The sequence below is a fragment of the Falco cherrug genome, chromosome 2, assembly GCF_023634085.1.
Source record: "Falco cherrug isolate bFalChe1 chromosome 2, bFalChe1.pri, whole genome shotgun sequence".
NCBI lineage: Eukaryota > Metazoa > Chordata > Aves > Falconiformes > Falconidae > Falco > Falco cherrug.
Window position 1 is genome coordinate 86559801 of NC_073698.1, and position 27447 is coordinate 86587247.

Consider the following 27447-nt stretch of genomic DNA (forward strand, 5'->3'; position numbering starts at 1 on the left):
GTATGTGTAAATAAAAACTTGAAATCCTTTTGCAGTAAGAGAGTTTCTAGGGACTTAACTTGCTCAAGATTTTTTTTTTTATTCCCAAACAATTATAAATGCTTTGGACTAGTTAAATTTGAGTGCTGAAGATGAAATAGATGATATTTTACTTTTGTGAGAGGTAGAATGTTTTCATCATCTTTCTTGGGCCATATAAATAATGTTTTTATACATTATAGCTATAAATATAGGGTTTAATAAAGATAGGCTATAGTTTCAAATACAGCTTAAATCTTTGTGTTGTAGTAGTACAATGAAATAATTTTCACAGTTGGGAAAATAATAGATTATTTTGAGAATCTCTTATGCACTGTGCCTGGTAAAGAGGAACACTGGAGTGCAATACCTGGATGACATTTTGGTAGGATTATTTCCATACTATAAGACATCTTGAATTTAGGAATACGGAAGTAAGTAGTCACAAAACATAAATGTCCTAATACATGTTCTTAATAAGCAACTAATTTTTTTAAATTATATAGATATAAAAGTCATGATCTATATAAAACTGTCATACTTCCTAAGCACTCTGTGTATTCTTGTTTGCTGTATACTTTAGTAATACTACTTTGTAGAACAAGCCTAGTAATGCTAAGGTTTTTTGTGCTTTGAGCATGAACGGTCTGTGCTCTTCTAAAAGGCTTTTCAGACTAGAGCAGATGATTTTTTCTTTTTTTCTTTTTTTTTTTTTTCTCTCCAGAAAAGATGGAATAACTTATTCTTGAGACCAACTTCAGCAAATAAATGAGTAGGAAAAAGGCAATGACAAAACTGAAAAAGTAATTTCAACTGTAGCTAACATTACCTCAAGAAGGAATATAATTCATAAGATTCACTCACAATTCTTTCCATTTAATAAATGCATTTAGAATAAAAAATCTAAAACGTTACTCAGATTCAGAACTCTGCTGTCCAGCCAGTTAGTCTGGCATGGCTTTGAAAACAAAATGGTATATTTTAGTAAAGTTACTACAAATGAGCGTTAGGCTTTTATTATTATTCTTCCATTTAAAGAACACTATATTTTTCTTTTGGACACGATCTCATTTTTATTTAGCCTACCGTTTTTATTGAAAGTAAAATTCTGTACTGATCTAGATTAATGAAACTGAATTTTATATTTTCCTATCTTGTTCTGGTTCCTCAATTCGTGTGCTCACTCTTCGCAGTTCTCCCTCTATTGGTTACCAGAGAAATAAGGAAAATTGCTGTTCAGGGGAGGTATTCACGCTGATACTGCTCTTCTGTTTGGCTCAGAACAGGAATGAAGTTCTGAGTAGCATTGATACCAGTGTTACTTAGAACTTTTCTGCCTGAATGCCAGTAGCAAATATAAGCAGGAATGAGTTTGATGTTTAAACGTAACAATTAGGAATTGCTGTCATGAGTTTGGATTGTATAAGTGTTCATTGGAGTTGCTAGTTCATATTCACTGCAAATGAGTTTAAATGGCTCTAAAGTCAAAATCACTTTTGCTGGGTGGAGATGTTATGCATGTTGATTTTTCTTTTCAGCTTCCTGATTTGTGTTAATTTTGTTTTTTTCTGTTCTGAAGATTTCATAATTAAGAAGTTGATAGTGTTTTACTGTTTTGTCCACCTGAATTTCATGGTATCTTCATACTCCAGTTCCTGCAATGTTTAGACAGAATAGACCATCCAGGTTTGCTAGCTTTCCCTGAATCCTTTTCTACCTCTTGGCTAAAAGCCTGTCAGTCCAGTGCAAGTGTTTGAAGGAATTGCCTTATGAGTGCTTAAGTAAAAAATTTGTGCTGCATTTATGAATCTGGAGACCAAAATTCTGCTTCAACACTTCGATCAAACAAGGTTAACAAGGAAGAAAAAATTGATTAATTTAAAAATATTGGGTTGAGTTCATACGACCGTCATTCAGTAAATCCACTTTTTATCTGTAGACATCAGCATGCATTTGTTTAGAAGTCAGGACAGTGAAATTTAAGGATTACATTTGTGTTGTGTTCAGAGGAAAAACTGAGGTTCTTTATGTGACTGTACTTAAATCCATCTGTGTTTTCTCATCCTTGTAATCTAAAAATTTAAATAATAATCTTTTAAGATGAAAGAATTTATGCAAGACATATAGAAGCACGATGCCTATGAAGTGTTACTTTTATAAACTGGTTTATTTATTACTATGTTTTGTGGTGGGTTTTTCCTCTGATCTTTCAAAGTGCAGCTGCTGTTATAAAACTCTTTAACTTGCAATTGATGAGGCCTGAAAAACTCTTCCAGGTAACCTGTTTTCTGGAAATTCACTCAGGAATTATTTTAGTTGCTGCAGACATTGTGCTTGCGTAAGTGTGCATCAGTACATAATTTATAAACTCCTGGATAGTGCATATTGACCTGTTATTTTTCAATTGGATCTCATAACTGATGATTCATGTATCTTTAAGTGATTTAGTGCTTCAAAAATATCAGTAGTGAGGTGGTTTTCCTTTTGTGTATATATATTTATATACAGAATGTTATCTGTGGGGAGTATCAACACCATAGTAGTTCTAATTTTTTACTCATTCTTTCAGAAAAGAGGCATCAGTTGATAGATGGAACTTTTTTGTAATGACTTTTGAATTTGCAGGGTATGCAGATGGCTTAAGGAAGGAAGATTAAAAGATACTGTTTTTCTGTACATATAATTTGGGTGTGTAAAAAGTGTGGAAAACTGAGTAGTGCACTTGTTTAGGACTTGAGTCATGCTTTGCATAATCCCCAGGATTCAGTAGTGGCTCCCAAGGTCATCTGTGCGTTAACACAGCAGAACAAATTCTGCAACAATATCCTTTGGTTTTTCTGTTAGAACTGCCGTGTATGTATCAATGTAAATTCATTCCATGCTGGTGAAATACTCCTCAAGTAGAGTTTGGGTGTCCTCATCTTTGAAAGTTACAGATGAAGCTCCTTGCTTTCATTGTGACTTTGGGTTGGTTTTTGATGTGTTCTGCTCTGTAAACTTTCAGTATTTGTAAGGCTGGTAGTGTAGTGCACCTCAGCATGTGCCTTAGCCTGTGCATGCTGTGAAAGAAAGAAGCTTTGAAGGATTGCTTTCTTAGGCTCTTGTGGCTCAGCGGGAGTTCTTGTTGTCTGAGCATCTTAGCTGTATAGTCTGTGCTGTAAGCTCTTGGCTCTCTGAACAACTTGCTTCTCCACCTGCCCGCTGCTATGGAGCAACATGGGAAGCAAGTATTGTATTCCAGCCAGTTTGTGTCTGCTTAGAGTGGAAAATGTGCAGTGAGTTGTGGGCAGGTCAAGCAGAATAGGCAGGACAAAATGCTGGGCTCCTAGATGCAGCAGGAGTGGATGTTGTGGTATTGGCTGAAAAATAATAAATTTCCACAGTAGTGTAGCCATACAATCCAAGGAGTTCTGAATGATTGTGTGTTCATGCTTCTCAAGACAATTATTTTGTGTTTCTTATAGACTTTTCAAGGATCTGTGTAACTGTAAAGGCTAGAGGCTTCAACTCTTTAAAATGAGGGTGGAAATTTGTTTTCCATTTTTTGTGTTTAGACGAGAACTCTGATAAAATTTGTAGTTGGCCAATAGGTGCAAATTACTTTGAGTGTTCCATCTCTACTCACCACACATGATCAGGAATTGTTAGAAAAGCATAGAAGAAGTTATTTATTCAGATTGTAAAAGTATTGTAGAAAAACATTGTAGGTATTGATGATGGATCTTCAGTCTGCTCACCCATGAGTTTTCATTTGAAGAGAGGTGATGCGAAGGGCTTTGCTCATTTAAATTAAATTCTTAAAATTATTATCTTTTATTTCAGATTTTTGGATACTGTCATTTGTTATTCCACAGGGGGGTTAACTGCAGTTTATTCTGGTAGTGGCTGTCCTCCGTTACTGCTCTTCATTTCCTGCCTCCTGGGAAAAGGAGAGCTGTCTAGAAACACGTACAACTTGATTGCTGTCAGGTTTTCTTTGAGAATGCTAGTGGTAGATTGTTTATCAAAGCATGATATTTGTCATTTATGAAAAGTATGTTTTACAGAAGATCCTGTACTGTGAGTGTAGATGTAGATAATGAAGTTTCAGCTGGCTCTTGTAGTCAGTGAAAATTAATTTCCTTTTAAAATAAAAGGGGTCTGCAGCATTACTGTAGTGGACAGAACTGCACTGGGATTGTACAGTGTAAGTTTATTGCAGTATTTCTTAAATCACAGCAGCACTGCTTAAACTTGTCTCATCTTGAGAAAGAGTGTGATCTGACAGATTTAATACTGGATACTAGAATATATCAGATAGGACGTAGAGCAACCCTTCCTGTAAGCGTATGTGTTACTTAATCGGTGCTAATGTCAGTTCAGAGCTGTCCACGTACATAGTAGCCAGATAGTGGAGTGGACTTGACTTCTGCTTTTGTTGTGGTCATAGTTTTTGGTTTGCTCCTTTTCAGAGAAAGGAAGTACTACTTAGAAAAACATGAGAAAAGAAAGGCATGGTTATTAAATACTCAAAATCATAATGGAAGAAAAAACAAAACAAAGCAAAGCTTTTTACCTTAAACCTGACACTTCATATTTCTTTGAAGGTATATGTTCTATTTTCTTGCCTACGAAAACTAAGAGACTTTCTTAGGAAAGATACAGGAAACTGTTGGAGTTTATTAGCACGTAAGGGTATGTGTATGTGCTGATCTGTTGTAAATTTGTTGCAGTCTGCTTTAGACTGCTATTGGAAGTTGAGCTAACAAGTGAAAAGCTGATTGGAATACCTGTACTGTGTGACACCCTCAACTGCACTGAGGTTGAGATAAACATGATTTAAACTTGGAAGTTTGAGTAGCTACCAAATTACTTGAACACCAGCTCTGCTGACATATGACTTTCAATTCTGTTTTTGAACACAGGATTACATTCTCTGCAGTGAAGAATTCGACTGAGTAGTAACGTTGGAAAGGCTTTTGAAGCTTAGCAATAACAGATGTGTTACAGGCCCTATGTCATGCACCACCTTCACGCAAAGTCTTTGTGAATCTTTACTTAGACTTTACTGCCTTTTGATAACTGCTGTGATCATGAGCCACAAGTGGGAAAAGTATTTGTTGTCTCAGGTTGTATTTGCCTTCTAGTAGTCCTGGAGTACTAAAGTTCAGATAGAATCTTTTTGCTGTTGAATACAAGAATCCTGAAAAGAAAAGAGGGTTTTTTGATCACTAATCATGTTTCTATGAATATAAAAGGTGCTTTACAAAAATCTTGAATAGATGCTTATCGTAGTCCTAAAAAGGTCTTCTAAAATTCTGTTTAAACCTTGTGTTTGACAAAAATTGTTTCCAACTTCTTGGATTGGTAGTGATGTAATGTGTTTAAACCCTGTTACTAGAGGAGTATTTTTGGGTAATTGTGCTACTTAGTTTTCCAGCCTGTTATTTTTAGCATGTTGTAAATAACAAAGACATGGGTGCTTTGTAATAACTTCAGACTTTTCTACAGACTGTTCAGAATTTCCACTTGGAGTAAATGTGTAACAGTTCCATTTTAGGCAGGTCAGATTAAGTTATGCCTACCTGGTACCACTAATGGGGCTGTGTAAAGACCTAAATGAGTACATTCCAGTGAAATGTCATGTAAACATAACTGAGGTATATGAAGTGTTTTAACATTAGGATTTGAGACATGGTGATTCCCACTTTTGTGTTTAAGCCTTGTCTCTCTTGATATCTAGGTCTAAAAATTCTTTCACACATGCAGCTGAGGAAGGGGGAGAAGTTGTTGTGATAGCTTAAAGGATTGTGTTTTCTTTCTTCCAGAAAATGCCAGAAGCCTCAGAAGACCATAATCATTGGAAGGCCTGTTGACTTCCATTTTTTTTGGTAATCTGGAACATCATCAGTTTGGCATGGCGCAGGGCAGTCAACAACTCGACATGCAGGTTCTCCATGATCTCCGACAACGTTTCCCTGAGATACCTGAAGGGGTGGTATCTCAGTGCATGCTTCAGGTACGGTAAAGAGTTTTTAAGAGTCTTTGTATTTTATTTTTGTAGTATGCAGATTCCTTTTAGTAGTATATATGGAGCACAGATTTTCATTGTTCTGATTTTATTTTGAAAGGGTAGAAGACTCCGCTACTTGCATATTTGTCCTGCCTTTTACAGGAGATGTGTACAAAGATTTTTTCATTCTTCACTTGTTTCCCACGTGGGTATTTTTCCCACTGACTGTTCCACCTCGTCTATGTGACCTGTGACTGTATGCGTACAGGGAATAAGGAAAGTGGCTAATGGGATGATTGTTGATGATAGCTACGTAAATAACATACATATACTGGAGGAGATTTTGGCAAACAATGACTCCAATGACTCATTCTTTCAAAATAAGGAACTGGCCTTAGCTAGGAACCTAAACATTTTCTGTCTTCATGGCATCTTTCTGCCACAGCTGTCCAAAAGTTTTAATTTTACTTTTCTGTTTCCAGGTCAGGTGGCATTTCTTTTCTTCCCTACCCCTGCTTTCCATTTCTTCTTTCCACCTTCATATAAAATCACAAATTGGAAGTGATGATAAGTGACCACACATAATAATTTTTCAAAGTCGTGGTCATCTGGGAATACCTTCTGTTAATGGGACGATTCAGGAGTGCAACAGAAACATGTAAGATCTGGTTTGGCCTTGTGTGACCATGGCTAAGGTGGAGCCCAATGCAATAAACAGCTTCCTGTGAGACTATCAAAAGCTGTCTTTGTATCCTACATGTCCCTGGCAGAGGAGTAGATTTACTTATAACTGTGGCTGTAGTTTCTGTATTGTGTCTTCTAAACCACGCAGATACAAATTAATTGCTTTCATACAAATGTAAAGCAGGAGAAGCACTGCAATGCAAAGCTTTACTTACCCTGACAGTCATCTGTGCTGTACTGTTAAGTACATGGTCCTTTTGATGAACTTTGTCAGACATCTTTAAACTGATAAAATTGAAGAACCCTTAATGCTGCAGAAGCATATGGTGTTCTATATCTATAATATGGCATTCTGGATAGCTAGTTAACGTTACATGGCAAACATATGTCATTTTTTCAAGTGCTGAATTTGTTTCCAAACCAGTTTATATTTTGAGATATGTGAGCTGGTTTCCATTAACCTTTTGCTATACATACTCTAGATTTAAACCGGTATGAGTTTTGGACCCATCAAAAATTGAGGGTCCTTTGAAATGACAAATACTTCCCATACCCTGAGAAAATCAGATTAGGACCTGTCCTATCTACATTCTCTCTACCTCCACCCTGATGAAGTGAGCTAAGGAAGCTAAGGACTCTATGAAATTCTGTCTAGATGGCAAGTGGCTGATGTTAGCTGTCAACTTTTTTGAGACTGCTGTCTTGGCACAGTGGGGATGGTTACTATTACAAGGTCTGGTTTCCACATGTTCTGGTTTTTACATTTTTCTGTGATACTCCTGGATATTCCCATTGACCACTGGGGTCTAGAAGGGGAGCTTGGCATGAAGGGGAAATAGTCAGGGAGGGTATCCATAGTGAGAGCCATACATAATTAAGCGCTGAACTCTTCTGTCATGTTTAGTAGTAAGTCTTCATCTGAGAAGATGCTGAATATGTGTGTTTATCTGATAGTGAAATCATACAAAATATTGGGAAAGACATTTTCACTTTAGTATTAAGACTGACAAGGTATTAGTCCTTTAGAAAAGAAACGCCAATGTGACTTTTCCACCAGTGGATAGGCTGTTGAAAATCATATTGCAAGGCTACATGAGTGTTAATATGTATGCAAACTTTATATAGTGATAGTGTTTAAAATTGAAGCAAAACCATTATTAATGTATATTCCTTAGAGTGGTACTCTTAGCACACTAAGGAAGGCGGGGGTGTTTTGTGTGTATATATATGTACACACTTTTTCTGGTAGGAGGTGCTGTATACCAGTCTTGGATCACATGTAACACAGTTCGTGTGCTGAGGGCCAGAGGTAGTTGAACTTAAAGTGAAATTTTTTAATTTGACTACTGCTTAAATTAAAAACTGAACCACAGCTGATGCAGGCTGTTGCATGAGAAACTGAGGAGAAAAAAAAAATCCACAATCTGGAATGCTTTTTAGTGATTTTACTCTTTTGGAAAAGCTATCATTCATGTTCTTTTAACGAGACTAGATTAAGCTAAAATTAGTGGAGTGGGAAAGAAGGGAAAGGGAATTCCCTGTCACACTTCTGATTTGTTTCATAATTTATTGACTGTATAGTTTCAGCTGCTGACACCACAGAAAAATCAAACATTTACAGTATTTATTCCTCACTGATGTATGAATGAAACTTTTTTTAGCCTTGAAGCTGAAATTCTTAAAAGGCAGTTGAAATTATTTCAGAATTGTAAAGTTCTTTATGGAATTGCCACTACTTTTTTAAGCAGTACTTACTCTGACTTCATTTTTAAGGCACTAAATTCTGTTCTACGAAGAGAAGCTGATTTAAAATGTTGGGGTTTTAAACTTTCAGGTAAAGAGATACTCAGGTAAACAGTATAATAAAGGTGAAAGCAGTAAGCACTTAGGTAAACTTCAAAATGTCATCTGCATTTATGTTTTGACTTTCCAGAGTTTGCAATTTTGATCTAGTTTAATTTGATTAGTCTTGTTACTAGAAGTAGTTAATTGTACATACCTGTTCCTTGCAGAAGATGCCAAGAGTTCTAACTATTGCTTTCCCGAAAACTGAACTTGATTTTTTTTTTTAATATGTCATACTGTAGCTAGTGTTACTGTACCATTTTGCTAGATGCAACGTGAGCTATGTACTACTTGCATACTGTGACTTACAGGGTATTACCTTTTATTTCAAAATTCATGTCTGTGAAACATTATCCCTAGTAGCGTTATCCCTAGGCCAGACTGCAGCTTCAGTTGAATGCTTTTTGAATGCTGAGCAGTGGTGTTTGCTTTTGCTATTTGACAGTAATAGGTGCCCATTCTTATTCCTAGAACAACAACAACCTAGATGCCTGTTGTCGAGCCCTTGCACAGGAGAGCAACAAATACTTATATATGGAGTACCATAGCCCTGATGACACCAGAATGAATAGAAATAGCCTTTTGCACATTAATCTGGGTATTCATCCTCATACCAGCTATCATGTAGGGGATGGAGCTCAACTTAATGGTGGTCGTACACTGGTACACAGTTCAAGTGATGGACATATTGATCCACAACGCACAGCAGGTAAACAGCTGATATGCTTAGTTCAAGAACCACATTCTGCTCCCGCTGTTGTGGCAGCTTCTCCTAGTTACAATCCATTTTTTGTGAATGACCAGAATAGAAATGCAGCTACTCCTCCTCCACAGCCACCTCCACAGCCATCTTCCATACAACCAGGAATGAACACGTCTGCTATGCAAGGCCCTCCTCCCACGTATATGCACATACCTCGGTACAGTACAAATCCCATTACTGTTACAGTATCGCAAAACCTCCCCTCTGGACAGAGTGTACCCAGAGCTCTACAAATTCTTCCACAGATTCCAAGCAATCTTTATGGGACTCCTGGCTCTATTTATATAAGGCAAACATCTCAGAGTTCTTCAGGACGACAGACTCCTCAGAATACACAGTGGCATTCATCGCCACAGGGCCCAGTTCCACATTATACTCCCCGTCCTTTACCTGTATATCCACATCAACAGAACTACCAACCTTCTCAGTATTCTCCTAAACAAGCCCAGATCCCTCAGTCAGCTTTTCGATCACCACCGGCATCCCAGTGTCCCTCACCTTTTGGTTCTCCTCAACACCAAGTTCAGACTCCTCAGTTGGGTCATCAGAGTTCACATGTTTTCATGCCTCCTAGTCCTTCAACTGTCCCACCCCATCCATATCAGCAAGCATCCCAGACTTTTCAAAAACAAGGTGGTCACTCTGTGCCGTATCTTCCTCCTTTTGCTGGACCTAGTTTATCCAAAGGTTCCATGAATAAAATAGAAATTACAGTCGAGCCACCACAAAGACCTGGGACTGCAATGAACAGAAGTCCTTCACCAATAAGTAATCAACCATCTCAACGAAACCAGCACTCACTGTATGCAGCCACTACTCCTCCTTCAAGCTCTCCATCAAGAGGTATGTCGGGTCAACCCAAACCTCCATTTAGTGTTAATCCAGTATATATTACCTACACTCAACCAACTGGACCTGCAGGTGCACCAACACAGTCTCCTCGGGTAATGGTATCTCAGCCAAACCCAACCATTTTTAAAATCACAGTAGGTCGAGCACCGACTGAGAATCTTTTAAATTTAGTGGACCAAGAAGAGCGTTCTGCAGCACCAGAACCTATTCAGCCTATTTCTGTAATCCCAGGATCTGGAGGAGAAAAAGGAAGCCATAAGTATCAGAGAAGTTCTAGTTCTGGATCAGATGACTATGCTTACACTCAAGGTAAATGTTTCACCCTGCAAATTGTATTATTATAAAGTGCATTTTCAGCTTGATTTTGCTACTATTAAGTAAGAATTTTTAAACGTGTACAGAGAATAGAAATTGCACCACACATCATCTGCAAAGAGAGTTTGTTCCGATTTGTGAAAAATTTTGCCATATATCAGTCTAATACATAAATAATTTCTGAGGTTCTTGAAGTTGGTATGCTTTTGAAGTTAGGGGAATTTATTAAAAATAAAGCACTGCAGCTAACAATTAAGTAGTTTGTTCATATACTGTGTGTCCAGTTTGTTAAATTCTGCATTGAAGAACTGTCTCATAAATTTACAAGTGGGTTTTAATTTCTTATATCTTTTCCATACTTGGGGTGCTTTATAAAACCTGAAGCACAAACTTCTGCAAGAGATTTGAATTCAATTTGTTTGGTTTAGATTGAAGAGTATTAAGTGAAATAGGAGGGGGAGGTAGGATTGCAGCTAAAAATACTTTGGGTATCAATACAAATCATATTTTTTTTTGAAAGATATTAAAATAATTATTTTGAAGAACTTACTCAAAAGTTCACTTCCTAGATTTTTCAAAGAGGAGGAAGAGATTGGCAGACAGATTTTAAGATGTGTGTTCTGCTTTGTAGGGTTAGAAGTAGTTAGTCTTCATGCCATGTATAAATGAAGAATTGAGTAATTTAGTAAATAAAATTCTTTAAAAAGCTGAAATCTAACCTTCAGCTGAAAACTGCTTTTCCAAGTAATCTGCTTTATAGATTTGAAACATTTAAAATTGAGCAAATGAATCAGTCTGCCAGCATTTAAACCAATCATTTGGGGTAACGACAGGATGATAATTGGCAGCAATTATTTAAAGAATGTGCTTGTTTCTGGATTTGTGTTTGGAAAAGAGTCTATTTGTCCATTGCTCCTTCTAGCCTTCCTTTCACTTTAGAGAACTGAAATAGTGGTTATAATGCTGCCCTGTAGTTCTTGACTTCTTATTTTGCTTTGTGTCTTTTGAGCTATTCTAACTCATCAACAGAGAGCTGTTCTGTACCTGGTAGACCCAATTAGAAATGTTATTTAGAGAGAATGAACGCTAGTAGGCCTGTAACTCCTAGGCCATATGCTTTGTGTGGTAGTGTTCCTGTTAAGCTTCATTACAGATTGTCAGTTACGTGAGGAAACTACAAGTAGCTTCATATAACTGAGAAAAACATTCTGAAATACAGAAATCTGGTTTTGCCTTTGTATCTTTGAATACATTTCTGTATCTGGAAAACAAAACTAATGAAACTAGTTAGTATGTGCTTTTCAGGGCAATACCTACCACTGCTGGGACTTTATTACAGCCTTTGGTATTGCTGTACTCTGAACTCATTATATAAATACATTGTGGAAGAATAAATGTTACGTTTTTTACTACCACAAAGGAGTCCTAAAGAGGAGTATATTTAACAGCTTAATATAGGGAACAAGTGTATTTAGTTTTCTTTTGAATATGAACCACTGTGAAAAGTGTTACCAAAAATCTGTTCTGGTGTCTGTACTTCCACTTTCTCCTTGCGGTGTGAGTCATGTTTGATGAGTTGTACTAGAGTCTAATGTGAAGCTATGTAATGTAGTCGTATCAGATAGACCGTTTGGGTAGTAGTAGTAGAAAATCATACAGCTTGGTATCTGTAATTTTTTTTTCCAAGTTTGTGATCTCAAACTCTACTTGGATGACTTATGCTACTTCAAAAAGTAGAGAATAATTTTTTTAAAAAATTTGTAAAAAAATATGGTATTATTCATGGATAGGATTTTCAGTGTCTATTCTTTAGCCGCGAATTGGTGGATCCATACAAAATCCAATGCGTAGTACTACATTTTTGCACAGAATACTGGCATCTGATAAACAACACTGTCATTTTTATGCTCCTGACTGAGGAGGTTTTTTGCCCTCCTCCAGTAAGCTTGTCATTGCTTATTTTTCTAAGTTTTTTTTTAGATAGTGTATAAGTATTCTTGAGATATTATGTGTTTTTTCTTTGCCTGTGCTGGATAGGGGTGAAGAAAAGGGCAGGTGCTGGCTGGTACTTTGTATGAAGTAGCATTTTGCAGATTCTACAATGTCTTCATACATTTGAACCGTTTGCTGGAACATTGTTATATGAGTGGCACGCTTGCCTGAATACACACAGTGAATTTTTCTTATTTTTCTCTGTCCTGGTAAACTTTTATTGGGTAAAAACAGCCAGATCAGAAAGTGCTAAGCATCAGACTAATAAACTTGGCCAGTTTTGCATCGTGATGAAATACCAATAAACATTCTTCCTGCAAAAACTGAATATTATTTTCTGCCTAGTCAAAATTCTTTCTTTGGCTGCTCTGAGAACCCAACATCATCTTGTGACTGAGAGTCATAAATTTCAGTACCATGACAAAAATATGAGAGAATGATTAACAGCAGAGAGAGGTTATAGGACGATGAATCAGCTCTATTGTAGAATTACACATGCTGAGGCACTTGAGCTCCCCCAGCTTTTATTTTCTGGGCTCTCTAGTCTGTTTTATTGAGATTCTATAGTTTTACCTTTGAACACTGGGGAACTTATAGTATGGAGACTCATCATACTCTCCGAAATGCTAAGACTACTTAAAGTTGTTACAGCATAATCTGTAATAGTGAAAAAACAATGCAGGACTGACATTTGGTTGATGTCACAAGGCTAGTGTGTCAGATGCTATTGAGCAGCAGATATGAAGTGTGTGTTACCTTCTGATCTTACCTCTGGTATTTTTATTTTTTTTTTGTCAGTACAATATTAATATAACTAGGTTGCTGTTTCATCCTGAGAAGCTGTCTCCTTGTACAGGTGCCTTTGTATTTTTGAGACGAGAAAGACCAAATGCAAAAAAAGAAGCTTTGACCAAAATGGTAATATCAACTTCAAGTTACTGTCTAAAATATGTTTTTATTCTGGAAGAACTTTGTTCTAAATTGTAGTTCATTTGGCATGAAAGCATCTTCACACTGATACTTGGTTGCATGTTTATGATCACTTTTTTTTTCCAGAAAGGTCACTCATGAATCTTAAGCATAAGAATTTGGTTTTCCAGGTTTTTGTGTATTAGTAACTATTTCTTCCATATAAAACATTAGCCTTGCTGTTACATCAACGAGCAAGGATGGAGAGATTAGCAAAGGAACTGAAGCTTGAGAAGGAAGAGCTTGAACGCCTGAAAGCTGAAGTCAATGGTATGGAGCACGATCTAATGCAGAGGCGGCTTCGGAGAGTTAGCTGTACAACTGCAATTCCAACAGTAAGCGATTTGTTAGTATTTTAATTCAAGATACATTTTTTTTTTTATGTTTTCATGAACTAAAGTATTGTACAAAAATATTTTGGAATATAAAATCTTCAGTGGAGGTGATTATTTTTTGAGAGTTCTTGGCTTGTTGTTCTTACAGTTTAAGAAACAGACATGAGTCCAGCTTGCTTAGTGTTCACAACAGAATTTCTGAAACTTGTATACGTTCTTTTCTGGACCACAGAACTGAATAGATAGTTACTTTTCTAACAACCTGAAAAAGAGTATGTCCAAGTCTATTTAAAGAGCCCAAGCCGTGTACAGCTTGGTGTTCATGCAGCAAGTTTTCACCTTTTTTTAAAAGGTATTTTGTTTGAGTAGTTGCATAGTAGTTGCAATAAATTATGTTTCCCATTTGATATGTGCAGGATGTACCAAGTAAGTTTTCAGTGGCGGTGTTAGCTCAAATAGTTGACACCTCTCTCCTCTTTTCCTCATTGGTTCTTCCTATTTGTATGACTTCCACCTGCAAGCAACTCTAGCCCAAACATCTGTATGGCTCTGATAAGAGAATTCATCTGACTGAAAAAGAGCTTCCACTTTGTGCAGTTGCTAGCCAAAATCAGTTCAGACTTACTGTGTTGACATAAGCAATGCACAGATGTAGGCTGGGAGGCATAGTACAGGCTGTTAGCTGCTTGACTAGTATGGCTACTGTGTGTCTCGCCTGTCTCAGGGCAGCATCTGGCAGGTATGTTCCTGGGAGGAATACAGCGGCACAGTCCAAGTGTGCAAGGATGAGGTTAGGAAAGGCAAAGCCCAAATGGAGTTGAATGTGGCGTGAGATGTCAAAGACAAAAAGGGCTTCTATTAGTACCTAGGTAACAAAAGCAAGGCTAGTGAAAGTGTGGGGCGATCGCTTACAGGGGACCTGGTTACATAGGAAATAGAAAAGGCTAAGATACTGAATGCCTTGTTTGCCTCAGTCTTTATAGGCCTTCAGGAATCCCAAGTCCCAGAGACCCTGGGAAGAGTCTGAAGCAAGGAAGGTACACCCTTGGTGGAAAAGGATCAGGTCAGGGAATGCTTAAGCAAAGTGGACATACATGAGTTCGTGGTCCTGAATGGCATGCACCCATGAGTGCTGAGGGAGCTGGCTGATGTCACTGTGAGGCTATTCTAGATAATCTTTGATTGATCATGGTGTTTGGGAGAAGTGCCTGAAGACTAGAGGAGAGCAAATGTCACTTCTGCCTTCAGAGAGGAGGACCCAGGGAGCTACAGGCTGGTCAGCCTCGTCTTGATGCCTGGGAAAGTGATGGAGCAGCTAGTCCTGGAGACCATTTCCAGGCACGTGAAGCACAAGAAAGTGATCAGCAGTAGTCAGCATGGGTTCATCAAGGGGAAGTCAAGTTTGACCAATCTGATAAACCTCTAGGATGAAAAAAGTGTCTTGGTACATTAGGGGAGAGCAGTGGTTATTGTCTACCTAGACTTTGGTAAGACTTTTCATGAACTAAAACGTTTTCTCCTGTAAGATCTTCACAGAGAAGCTGATAAAGTATGGGCTGGATGAGCAGGTAGTGAGGTGGATTGAAAACTGGCTGAACAGCCAGGCCAAGAGTATGGTAGTCAGTGGCACAAAGGCTGGTTGGAGGCCAGTAGCTAGCGGTGTACCACAGGGGTCAGTACTGGGTCTGATCCTATTTAACATCATCTTTAATGATATAGATGACGGGGCAGATTGTACACTCAACAAGTTTGCTGATGACAAAAAACTGGCAGAGTTGTGCTGCCATTCAGAGGGACCTCAAAAAGCTGAAGAGATGAGCTGGCAGGAACCTTATGCCGTTTAGCAAGGGGAAGTACTAAGTCCTGCACCTGGGGAGGAGCAACCCCATGCACCAGTATAAGCAGGGAGCCAACCAGCTGGAAAGCAATTTTGCAGAAAAGGCCCTGGTGAAGACTAAGCTGAAAATGAGCCAATGATGTGGCAAAGAAGGCTAATGATACCCTGGGCTGTGTTAGGAGCATTGCTGGCAAGGGGGGAGAGGTTACTCCAAGCTTTTATTCAGCACTGGGGAGGTCAAACTTGGAGTATGGTGTCCAAGAGATAGGCATGGTCATACTGGAGAGTCCAGTGAAGGGCCACAAAGATGATTAAGCATCTCTCATGTGAGGATAGACTAAGACAGCTAGGACTGTTCAGCGTGGAGAAGAGCAGGCTCAGAAGGGGTCTTATCAATGTATATATAAATACCTGAAGGGAGTGTGCAAAGAGGATGGAGCCAGGCTTTTTCCGTTTGTGCCCAGTGACAGGACCAGAGGCAGTGGGCACACAGTGAAGCACAGGAGGGTCCCTCTGAACATCAGGAACCACTTTTTTACTGTGTTGTTGACTGAGTGCTGGCACAGGTTGCCCAGGGAGGTTGTGGAGTCTTCATCTTTGGAGATACTCAAAAGCTGTCTGCTATCTGGGCAAAGAGTTGGACCAGATGACCTCCAGAGGTCCCTTCTGACCTTAAACATTCTGTAATTCTGTGACTGCGATGCTGGAATATATCCTAGGATAAGGTAGTTATTTCTACATATTATGTTAATAACTGCTGCTGCTAGCATTAAGAACGCTTTGTATTCCAGTAACGGGTTTTTTAAATGATATGCAAATATATGGACTTAAATAACTGGTTATTTTGTGAAAAATAATTACTGTCTTGCAGCACTGAACAATTTAAACATAATGGGCTAGAATGTTTGGCATGTTGGAACTCTTTAGAGTGATGCAAATCAATAAACTTCTGACTTTATTCAGTTATAATCAAGTAATAATTAACATGAGCCTGCACTTTGTATTCTCTTTCCTGATCATCTTGATGTAAACCCATGTAGCAAGTCATCAATTTATACAGAATTTTATAAGGTATATGGTTTTGTAAACTTGAGCTCAGCTATGTCTTCTTACTAACAAGCTTTAATATTAAAGGAGCTTGTTCATTTTTGTTGGTTTGGTTTGTTTTCTTCCCCAAATGCCAATAGAAGAATGGGTTTTGAGGGAATAGGTTGGGTAGCGGGAACAGGACAGAAGGTAGAATCTTGGGGTTTTTTTCAGTGCTTTATCTATACTCAAGTCTAATAAAGGTGTTAACAGAGATATATCAATGTTATTTCTATGCCAGATAAGATGCTGATTTTCCCACAATTATTATTTTGGGTTGTTTCTTTCTAGCCTGAGGAAATGACCAGATTAAGAAGCCTCAACAGACAGCTCCAGATAAATGTTGACTGTACACTGAAAGAAGTTGATCTCCTTCAGTCTAGAGGTATAGATTTGATAGTTGTTGTTTTTTTAAAAATATAGAAATGGGTGGGAGTATCTATCTGCTTGAGGGTAGAAAAGCTCTACAGAGGGATCTGGACAGGCTGGATTGGTGGTCCGAGGCCAATTGTATGAGGTTCAACAAGGAGAAGCGCCGGGTCCTGCACCTGGGTCGCAGCAACCCCACGCAACGCTACAGACTTGGGGCAGAGTGGCTGGAAAGCTGCCTGGGGGAAAAGTACTTGGGGAGTACTGGTCGACAGCTGGCTGAACATGAGCCAGCAGTGTCCCAGGTGACCAAGGCAGCCAACAGCACCCTGGCTTGTATCAGAAACAGTGCTGCCAGCAGGACAAGGGAAGGGCTCGTCCCCCTGTAGTGGGCACTGGTGAGGCCACACCTTGAATCCTGTGTTCAGTTTTGGGCCCCTCACTTCAAGAGAGACATTTTGGTGCTGGAGTGTGTCCAAAGTAGGGCAAGAAAGTGAGGGTCTAGAGAACAGGTTTTATGAGGGGCAGGTGAGGGAACTGGACTTGTTTAGCCTGGAGAAAAGGAGGCTCAGGCTTATTGCTCTCTACAACTACTTGAAAGGAGGTTGGAGGCATGGGGGGTGTGGGTCTCTTCTCCCAAGTAACAAGCGATAGGACAAGAGGAAATGGCCTCAAGTTGCGCCAGGGGAGGTTTAGATTGGATCTTAGGAAGAATTTCTTCACTGAAAGGTTTGTCAAGCATTGGAACAAGCTGCCCAGGAAAGCGGTGGTTACCATCCCTGGAGGTATTTAGAAGACTTGTAGATGTGTGGAGCTTAGGGACATGGTTTAGTGATGGACTTACATTTGGACTCGGTGATCTTACTGGTCTTTTCCAACCTAAATGATTCTATGACTCTAATATAATATATGCCTAAATGTGAATACTTGGACTCTTTAAAATGCAATTTTGATTATCAATAACAAATTGTCTCTAAAAGGTGTCTCTTTCAGTTGCAACCTGATGAACTTGACTTGCTAATATTTCTGTTGGCCAAGTTAAATTACATTACCAAGAAAGCGGTGACTTAAAAGTGACTTTGTCAAGAGCAAATAATTAAAAATACTCCTTAGAGAAGGTTCTTTCCTCTAAATTTTTAACTTTTTGCTGACAAAGGCTCTGACCAAATAATGCAAACCAGAACTACAGATTGCAACCAAAAAGTTGGCAAACAGAAATCTACTTAAGTCTTTAAAAATCCTCTTCCTGCCACAGAAACTTGACATAAATACAATCAAATAAACTAGAATATGCGTAGTCCTCCTTTTTTTACCAAGAATGCATCCTACAGAAAGATTTAAGTTTTCACATATTTTTAAAGCAATACAGAACATTGAGCTGGAGATGATTCTTCAATATGGGATTAGCCTGCTTAAAAATTACTGGAATCAACACAAACCTGAAAATATGTGATAAAAAAACTGCTCAGAAAAAAGTTAATATATAATGTCATAATTAAAAAACGTATAAAATCTGAAGCCTCTAGATGTTCATATTACTGGCATAGGCATGCAAATAACCTTTGAGTTATGCTTTCTTACTTTTCTGACAGGGAACTTTGATCCGAAAGCCGCATGTAATTTCTATGATAACATAGAGCCTGGTCCTGTTGTGCCACCAAAGCCATATAAAAAGGGTAGGTCAATAACTTTTCTTTATGTATAAACCAAACCAGAACATTTTTATATAAGTGCAATAATCGTGGCTACAACTTGTTTTCCTCTGGCAGGTCATTGCAAATGAATGTTCTGATAATATTTGTTTGTAAATACTGTTATTCACTAGTAATTCAACTAGAAAGAGTTGAAAATATACAAACATGTTAACTTGAGGTTCCTAATTATGCTTTTTAAAAATGCTTCTGGGTTAAAAGCTGTGTGTCATGTTTCTTCAGCTGTCTTCTAATATGCGGTGGTAGGATTTATAGTTTAGTTGAGGTCTCTTATGCAAGTGCAGTTGGTCACAGCAGCTTTTTAAAATTTGCATTTGTATTTTTAATTGTATTTTAACTCGACTGGTCACACATTTTTTGTGCAGATTTTTGTGCAGACTGAATTTCACGGTAGCCCTGAAGTTTTAGCACAGCAAGAGCTTCCGACAATTTAAGGACCGAGACAGAACACATTCCTTCACCTTGGTCTAAAGAGATAACAGCGACCCACTTGTACAAGTTCATTACTGGTTTTGAAAATTTTCTGTGCTAAAATTGTATAGTATCCAGCTGAGGACACTTAAGTTTTATGTAAGCACAGGAGCTATGTATTTAGTCTCACCTTTTCTCCAGTGGAGATTCAGTTAGTACATCCCAGAGTGACTCAGCTTACCCTAAGCAGACACCTGGTTGCTGTGTAACTCAGTAGCTCTCTAACTTCACCACGTTCAGTAGTGATTTTGGAGCAGAGTCATACCTTTTGGCTCAGGTGGGTTTGGACCTTTTTTTTTTTCTTTTACAACCTGAAATCTGCATTTCACAAAGGTTTATGCAGTTGAATTTTGAATTCATAGAAGGAAATTGTCCCCCCTCTTTTGAAGCCAGTATTTTACCCTTCAGTGTAATGAAGTGCTTAGTATGTGGAGATTTAAAAGAAAGAGAAGGCCCAGGACTATTGCTGGTGTTCAAAAAACAGACAGAAAATACTGGGATGAGTTCTCTGCATATGTGGTAGTGTTCAGGAAAGACAGTAGCAGCAGCTGAGAAGTGGCATAAAGACAGCTGCCTGGATTCATGTTAAATTTCAGTGGTCATGTGGTTGATTTAAGGCACTGCTGTTTGTGATGGTTGAAGAGATTCTCTTTATTAGACTAGCCTGTTTGATCCATCATTTCAAAGCAAAATAATGTGCAAAACTTGCATGAAATAAGTTGTTTTATTTGGCAGTTAGAAAGATAGTGTCTTGTAAGAATTTGTACAACTTTGATGATTAGCTTCCTGGTTTTGTCTGTCAACTTATTAGAGATCCACTTTAGGGCTGGTGTACTGTATTCTGAGTTTGGGTTTTAACATGGAGTTGTCAAATTATTTTTTTTTTCCCTTAAAACTTCCATTTTCTTAATATTCAGCTGTTGAAAGCATGGGCAGACAAGGTTCTGCTCGGTGCTGCTGGCTGGCTAGTCAACATGAATGCAGTCTAGTGCCCGCTATTTGCTTGCTTAGAAGGAATTTGTTGAGGCCAAGCACGGTTAATGTGGCTACGCAACCTCTGGTCTAGAGGGGGTTTACATCTAAGCAAGGAGTTTACTTTTATTTTCTTTACATATGTCACTGAAGACAAACCTAAGGGCTATTTGCACTGTCATCGGCCATCTGCTAGATTTCTTAGCAGATGATAACAATGTGTGCACTTTGAATTACAAATTGCAGTCCATTTTTACAACACAAGTTTTATTTTAATTAAGATGTTCTACAGATGTTTGTTAACAGATGGATATCTTAACCTTACCTTCTAGGTCTGCATGCTAATGTTGTTTCAAATAACATTTTGTAAAATACTGTTTCCACGTCCTAGGAGTATTTGTCACTTTTAGTAGATAACCTGGGGTTTTGAAGTGGTGGTAGGAGACATCAGAAAATGGAGTCTTTCCATGGATTAATACCTAATACGCGATTTGCATACATACTGATTTTATGAATGGAAACAGACTTAAGTGCTGCTTCAGATACACACGTCTCTGCTGCAAAGCCTTGAGGAAGAAAAACAATCTTTTTGTTTTGAAATAGGCCTATCGTGTTATTTTAATGTTGTTTTTCTTCAGCCTGGATAAGTGCTAAAAAAAATGCAGACAATATATTTTCTGTCAGACTGAAGGAAGTAAGTTAAACTCATCTTTCACTTCAGGTAAAGTAGGTTTATTGGAATTTAGAATTTGAGGCTGCTGTGTGTCCATCTATGAAGTCATTGTTTAACAGGATGGTGTTGCAGTGCCAGTAACAAACTTCTCAGTATTATAAGCTATTAAACCTTTTGCAATATCAGTGACCTAACAGTGCTGACTGCTGTTCCTGTTTTTAATGTAGTGTGGTTAAGTGACTCTTGTACAGAAGTGAAATACTTTCTGTATTCAGGTTTCACAAACTGAACTGGAAGTGCTTCAGCAAAGACCTTTAATGTTACCTACGTGGACAGTTTTCCACATTCATTTTAAGGTGCAGTGTTTATTGAGGTGACAAACTAGTAGTATGATCTTGCCTATCATCCTTCTCTTCTGAAATAAGAAAAGAATGTTTTTCTTTGGCTTTTTTCAGAACATCAAAACAGCTCCAAACAGACTCCACGGACTCAGCCAAGAGATGAAGACTTCGAAGGGGCTCCATGGAATTGTGATAGCTGCACCTTTCTAAATCATCCGGCACTAAATCGCTGTGAGCAGTGTGAAATGCCACGATACACCTGAAAATCAGGAAGGGGCTGCATTGGGTTGAAAACAGGCTCTCAAGCCATCAGCTGTAGGAGAAGGAAACACGGGGAACCTTTCAGTCCATCTACCCAGCCTTTGCCAGTCCACAGTCTTCATATTGCAAGGGGTGGGAGTAATGTGTTAAGATGTTTCTGCTTGTGCTACACTAAAAATAAGCAAATTAAGAGTGAAATTCTTTCTTATCCCATTGTAGTGTGCAAAGCAGAACATGAAACCTGAAAATGTAAAAGGATTAATTTTGGGAAGAATGTATACAGGAAAGCAAGTAACTACTGGTGTTTAGTCCTGTGGTTATAGTTACTGCTTAGTGGCTCTAAAAACAAGCAAACAAACAGGTTTTTTGAAAAAACATATAGGACTCTTAATAATGGTGTGAAATGTTACACTTAACCAGAAAAACTGAAGAGCCAGAGCTGACTTAACCTGGCCACAGCTAGCTGGCAAGCAAAGGCTCCCTGTGCTTCTAGATTGCAAGCTACTGAAAAAGAAGACAGGTAAATACAATGATAAATTTTGCAATGTATAAAAAACAAGGAGAAGGGTATTTGTAATTGCTGCTTTTTTTCAGGGTAACTTATGTCTACAAAAAATTGCTGTTTGAAATAGTAACCTAAGGTGACTAAATGAGATGCCGTATGAGTGTTACAGAGAGTTTAATCAGAGGTAATTTTTTACAATCCCTTTTGCTTGTACAGTGCTCACCTGGCTGTGTCAACACTGGTAATAAACTAAGAATGATTCTACCATATTACGGATGAAAATACTGCTGCATGCTTTCATTAGGCCGTCGTGTTTCAAAGCTAAAAGTATGCTTTTATGTACAACAATCTTCTAAGCCTGTGCTGTGTAGCAGCACAGTAACATGCCAAACACAGACTACTCCAAATTTGGTTTGGAAGACTTGAGCTCAGCCATGGTTGTGTATGAGAAGAGTTTGTACCCAGTTCCTTAGGCCTTTTCAGCTTCCAATTTGTGAAGAATTCATGATGTTTACAGCACAGAAGGTACTTTGTGCCCCAGTTCCAAGTTAGCTGAAAAATAATCAATTAGCTCTTCAGTAAAGGTTTATTTGCACATTGTTAATAAACTGGCCTGTATAAAATAGCAGATGCCAGATCCTGAAAAATTACACACTGCATTCTTTTCATTTTGGTCAGGAAATATTTGCCATGGGTTGAAGAACACAGTACTTGCAACTGAAAATCATAGTGGTACTTTTATGCATATGATACACACTGTATTATAAAGGTGATGTTCAATTTGTTTGAATGCTTCAGGTTGCTGTAATAAAGCACTCAATACTTGTGAAATCAGACTTGGGTTTGGGCAGCTGAATGATTATGTTACACAACTGTGTGACTGGGTGAGATGTTCTTGTGTACTGGTCAGAAGCTGGTACAGTGCATTTAAGCTTTTTCTGGTATAACTTTGTCAAGATTCAGATATGCAGCCAGGCACATCAGCTTAGTTACAGTAATTGACGTTGCAGCTGTGAGGCAAAATGAGCTAGCTAAACCTTACCAGAAGAGATTTAAACTACTTCATTTAAAATTGTTCTTAGCTCGTGGAAGCTGCATCCATATGGTCAATTACCACAATTCACTGGATGTGTGATAACATGTTAAGTTGTGGTAGAACAATCATGTGTCTGAATCCTTATTTAAAATAAAGCAGCGTTTGTAAGGGGTGGGTGGGCATTGCTCAATCTGGTGTCTTCTCTCCCTGGAGTTTATAAAGATAACAGTAAAAAAGAAACTGTGATCTTCTATGAGGAGCCAATGTTTTATCTGGTATTTTTCAATATGTTCTTGCACTAATTAAATCTTCAGTGTAATTTTAAATAAGCTAAGAGATCTCCAGCAATCAGTGTATACCACTGATGACCAAAACAAAGTCAAAGGCATCAGAGCTAGTTTTCCTTCCTTCCTTCCTTCCTTCCTTCCTAATGATTTATATTACTGTGTGAGGAGCTCATCACGTGTGGAAAGGGGTAAAAAAATTACTGTCAAATGAAGTTAGAAAGAAAATATTTTGTTCATGTAAGTGAAGTCTGACAAAACAGATAACTAGAAAACAGATGAGCAGAAGCATTATACCTAGGGTAAGCAGTACCATTGCTGTTATCAGCTGTATAATGAATTACTCAAAACAATACCAGTAGCTTCATGACTTTTCTGTCATGATGTCTTTGTGTTATTTCCATTTTCTGTTCATTTGTACTTCTGTTGAAGTTCTAGAAGCATTTATTTTTGCTGGAATTACAAAATGATAGCAACTGAAATGACAGTCAGCAAATGAGAGTAGCTGTGTCATACATCAATACAGCTGTGCCATTTTCAGATAGAATAGATGCTACTTTTGAAGGGGGGGGGGAGGGGAGGGGGGATGCATGCAGTCCAATAACTCCCTGAATTGTAATAACCGTAAATGGAGACTGCTAATCTTGGTCATAGCTTCACCAGGGGAAGAAAAGGAGGACTGCTGTGACAGCAAGATACTTTTTGGAAGACTGAGTGGGTGCTGTTAAATTGCAAATGAATTCATTTGTACCAATAATTTTACTCCAGTTTTTCAATTACTGTCATTTGTTGTTTGTACAAAAAACCCACCCCTTCTGTTGTATTCTTTATTTGTAGATGCCCGTACTCAAACGTTAATAGTAAAGACTTTACATGGTGCTTGAATATTTCTAGTTAGAATGTAAATTGTATTTTGATTATTGGAAGATCCATTTTCCTTCTGAAAGCAGGTGACGCTGTTCACACCCCAACTGAATTGTAGATTATGCCAAAAAGATTGGTTTATGTAATATTTATTGAATGCACATAAAACCCTAATGTCAGCTGGCATACAAAATGCACTGTATTGTATAAAACTTGTGTGTGTGTGTGAATGATGGGATGCTGATGACGTCGTGTTGAGTTAATGCACTACTTGTGTTTTCTTTCTTTCTGTAATGACTGAGCTTTCCCTCAACCATGCTACTAGATTGGTAGAATTTGTAACTGACTCGGACATTCAGATAAGCAAAATGATTTCACTGTTCACTGAAATTTTATAAAGCTTATTTTATATTTACTGTGCTGTTAAGGTGAATTCCCTTTAATTATAGAATACTATTGTAGTTCTTTAAAAGTTTATTTAGAGTGGGGCTTGTGGAAAATTATTCAGAACATAGTAAACCAAAAGAAATCCTGAACTTTGGATCTACTTTTAATTTGATGTAATTATTAGTCTTTTTTTTGGGTGAAGAGGAAAGGGGTGGGAAGTCAAGCAAAAAGAAGTACTTTGTAAAATGTAGTCTTAGATCAGATTGAATTGTGTATCTGTGTGTCTGTGGTGTGTGTGTGTTTCCCTTGAAATATGGGAGGTGTGGTGAAAAGGTGTAATAATTCTTAAAAGAGCTGGTCTCAGTACTTTCTGATTATGATATGCTACTAAATCACATTTAAAAAAAAACAAAACACTTTCTTTCAGTTACTTTATCTGTCCCAGTTACACATCTCTCATTTCAATTTCTAAATACTTTTGATTGTAAACCCCCTTGAAACTGAAATGAAAATACTTGAGTTGAAATGGGGACAAAACTAAATGAAACCAATAAAGAATGTTTTAAAAAAGAATGTGAGAATATAAAATATGTTAAAAACAAGCTTGTCATCAGGATGATAGTTTTGTTTTAAAATGTAGTGGTTTACCCTAGAATGTGAACATGACTATCCTGATGGAAGTGGACAGTTGGACATGAACAATTCATCAGCTTGTTTGATACCACAGAATTTACATGGTCTGTACTGCAGTGACTCTAAATCCCATAAAGAGAACACATGCACAGATATCACATCTCATAGTCAGTACTTTCTCTCTGTGCTGCTGCATTTGTTTTGTTTCAAAATGTCAATATTATATGAAGCTAGACATGACTGAATTTTGCCAGATTTCTTCAGTTTGGGGCTTTCATTGCTGTTTATGTCCATAAATATTAATGAAAATATTTTTCTTGGGTTTGAATAATCAGAAGTCAATGGAGTTAATGCAATATTATAATCCTGGATTTTCAGTACCTTTGAAACAGATTTTAAAAAAATGTGTTCTTGAAACTTATTTATTTATGGTGGCACCAGTGTATCTAAATCCATATTTCCTGCTGTGTGAAACCCTGTTAAATTTTTTCATTAAAAAAAGAAGACACGATCTTGTTTAATCCTGTATATATGGTGTCTACATTCTAGATTTGTGTATGCTGTGAATGAACTTATTACTAAGAGATGAAATTGTATAAAAGCATTCAGAGGCTATGCATGCATGGTACCTCCAGAAAGTGCATACTCCGAGTTGCAGATTCCTGCAAAAATAAATTAATAAAACTAAGCAAACATCACATCCTGCATTTGTTCTTGTATGTAGTAAGAAACATGTAAAAAATAGAGCCTTTTTGCTTTCATAGTCCCAGTTGTTTCTGGTCTTCCACTTCATAGCTATAGCAAATTTGTTTCAGGGCTTTTGGGGGTTTCTTTTTCGATCGATATGATTCTCGTCAGGAAATTTCTGAATACTGAACTGGGGTCCAGATCCTGTTCCTGTGAATGTGGACAGCTTGTGTAAGAAAGAGTCCCATTTAGATGATGGGTGGTTGTTCTGTGCAGCTTCTGGTGTAGAAACAAGACATCGAATGTTCAGAGACTGAAGCTGAGCTCATCACTTTGATTTTTTAATGGAAAGTTGTTATTAAAGGAGTAGCTTTATCTACTGTAGGAGATGATGGCCTTCGGTTTATAGCCTTGATTGCAGGCGTTCCTGCTTATCACCTTGGTAGTATTGAGTATCTGGATTACAAAAGTCCATCTTCTGCTATAACCTCTTACACAATGCTCGGGAGAGTGTGGAGAATTTGAAATGCATAAACCAGTATGCAGGCAATTTCTCTTTATTGGTTTGTCTTCTCAATTACCATGACTGCATCAGCTCACCATAATCTAAAAAAAGCTCTGTAGCTTTTGTTCACATACAGTTTCAGTTGTTAAACACATTCTGGTCTAACAAACCACTACAACTTTGGATTTTTTGAGCTTTTGTCAGCAAACATGTAAGAATTTAGTTCTGCATTCCTTTTGCTACATGTAAGAATTTAGTTCTGCATTCCTTTTGCTAAATTGAATTTATAAAAAAATCAGGACAGGTTTGTGTATTAAGCATTTAGTTCTTTCAGAAATTGTTGCAATTGAAACTTACCTTTTTTAAAAAAGTTTCGAAGCTTTAGAAAAGGGGTAAAAATGTTAAGGGTACCTATAAAATATGCTCATGGAGAAAGCACAAAGCCAATAGACACTAGATTTAACAACTGAGTAGCCACTTCTTGTTGTTGTTTCCCTGAAGTCATGAGGAGGAGGATTTGCCTGAAATAATTGCATAAAAGTTACTGATTTATTCATAAGAATTACTTCATTTTGACAGTACTGCGGCATGTCTTAAACCTGTGGCACTTAGAGAAATTATTTGTCCTGTGATCTGGTGACCATTCCAGGTATTAAGTGCTGCTGCTTCTAATCAATCAAGGTGGTCCATAGCACTGGGTAAGTACTCTGTGGCCTTCAGTTGCACCCTCTCTGATTGTAAATAGACTTTTTGGAAGGAGGTGGCTTAGATAACTAATACCGCCTAACAGCTGGATTCAAATCATTATACATTAAATGGGTTACCAGACATTTTGTAAAAATGTTGGAGAAGGGGCCGTATTATTTTTTAGGTAGAGGCTCTGTGGTGATGTGACATGTTATAGTGTGACGGTGAAAACCAGGCCAGGCCTCTAAAAGCCTCCTGCAAGAGTGCCACTTGGTTGCATAAAATATTCTGTCTGTCTAGGAAACAGTCATGTTTTCTTTAAAGAAAAAAAACCAAACAAAACCAGACATTCATAAAAAACTCCACTCTACA

General features: G+C 37.8%; 1 protein-coding gene across 5 annotated transcripts in view; it reads left to right on the forward strand.

The window, feature by feature from the left end:
* TAB3 (TGF-beta activated kinase 1 (MAP3K7) binding protein 3) overlaps positions 1 to 25894 on the forward strand; it is a 47758-nt gene extending 21864 nt beyond the window's left edge. For 2 of the 5 annotated variants that reach the window (XM_055702011.1, XM_055702012.1), the window contains 6 exons: positions 5826 to 6016; positions 9011 to 10463; positions 13605 to 13765; positions 16980 to 17073; positions 18650 to 18733; positions 21341 to 25894. In XM_055702011.1, coding sequence (XP_055557986.1) covers positions 5915 to 6016; positions 9011 to 10463; positions 13605 to 13765; positions 16980 to 17073; positions 18650 to 18733; positions 21341 to 21489 — 2043 coding nt within the window. In that variant the 5' untranslated portion in view covers positions 5826 to 5914 and the 3' untranslated portion in view covers positions 21490 to 25894. Of the gene's footprint in view, positions 1 to 5825; positions 6017 to 9010; positions 10464 to 13604; positions 13777 to 16979; positions 17074 to 18649; positions 18734 to 21340 lie in introns of those variants that run through there. The other 3 variants (XM_055702013.1, XM_055702014.1, XR_008730888.1) reach the window with 3 other exon arrangements.
* The last annotated feature ends 1553 nt before the right edge of the window (positions 25895 to 27447 follow it).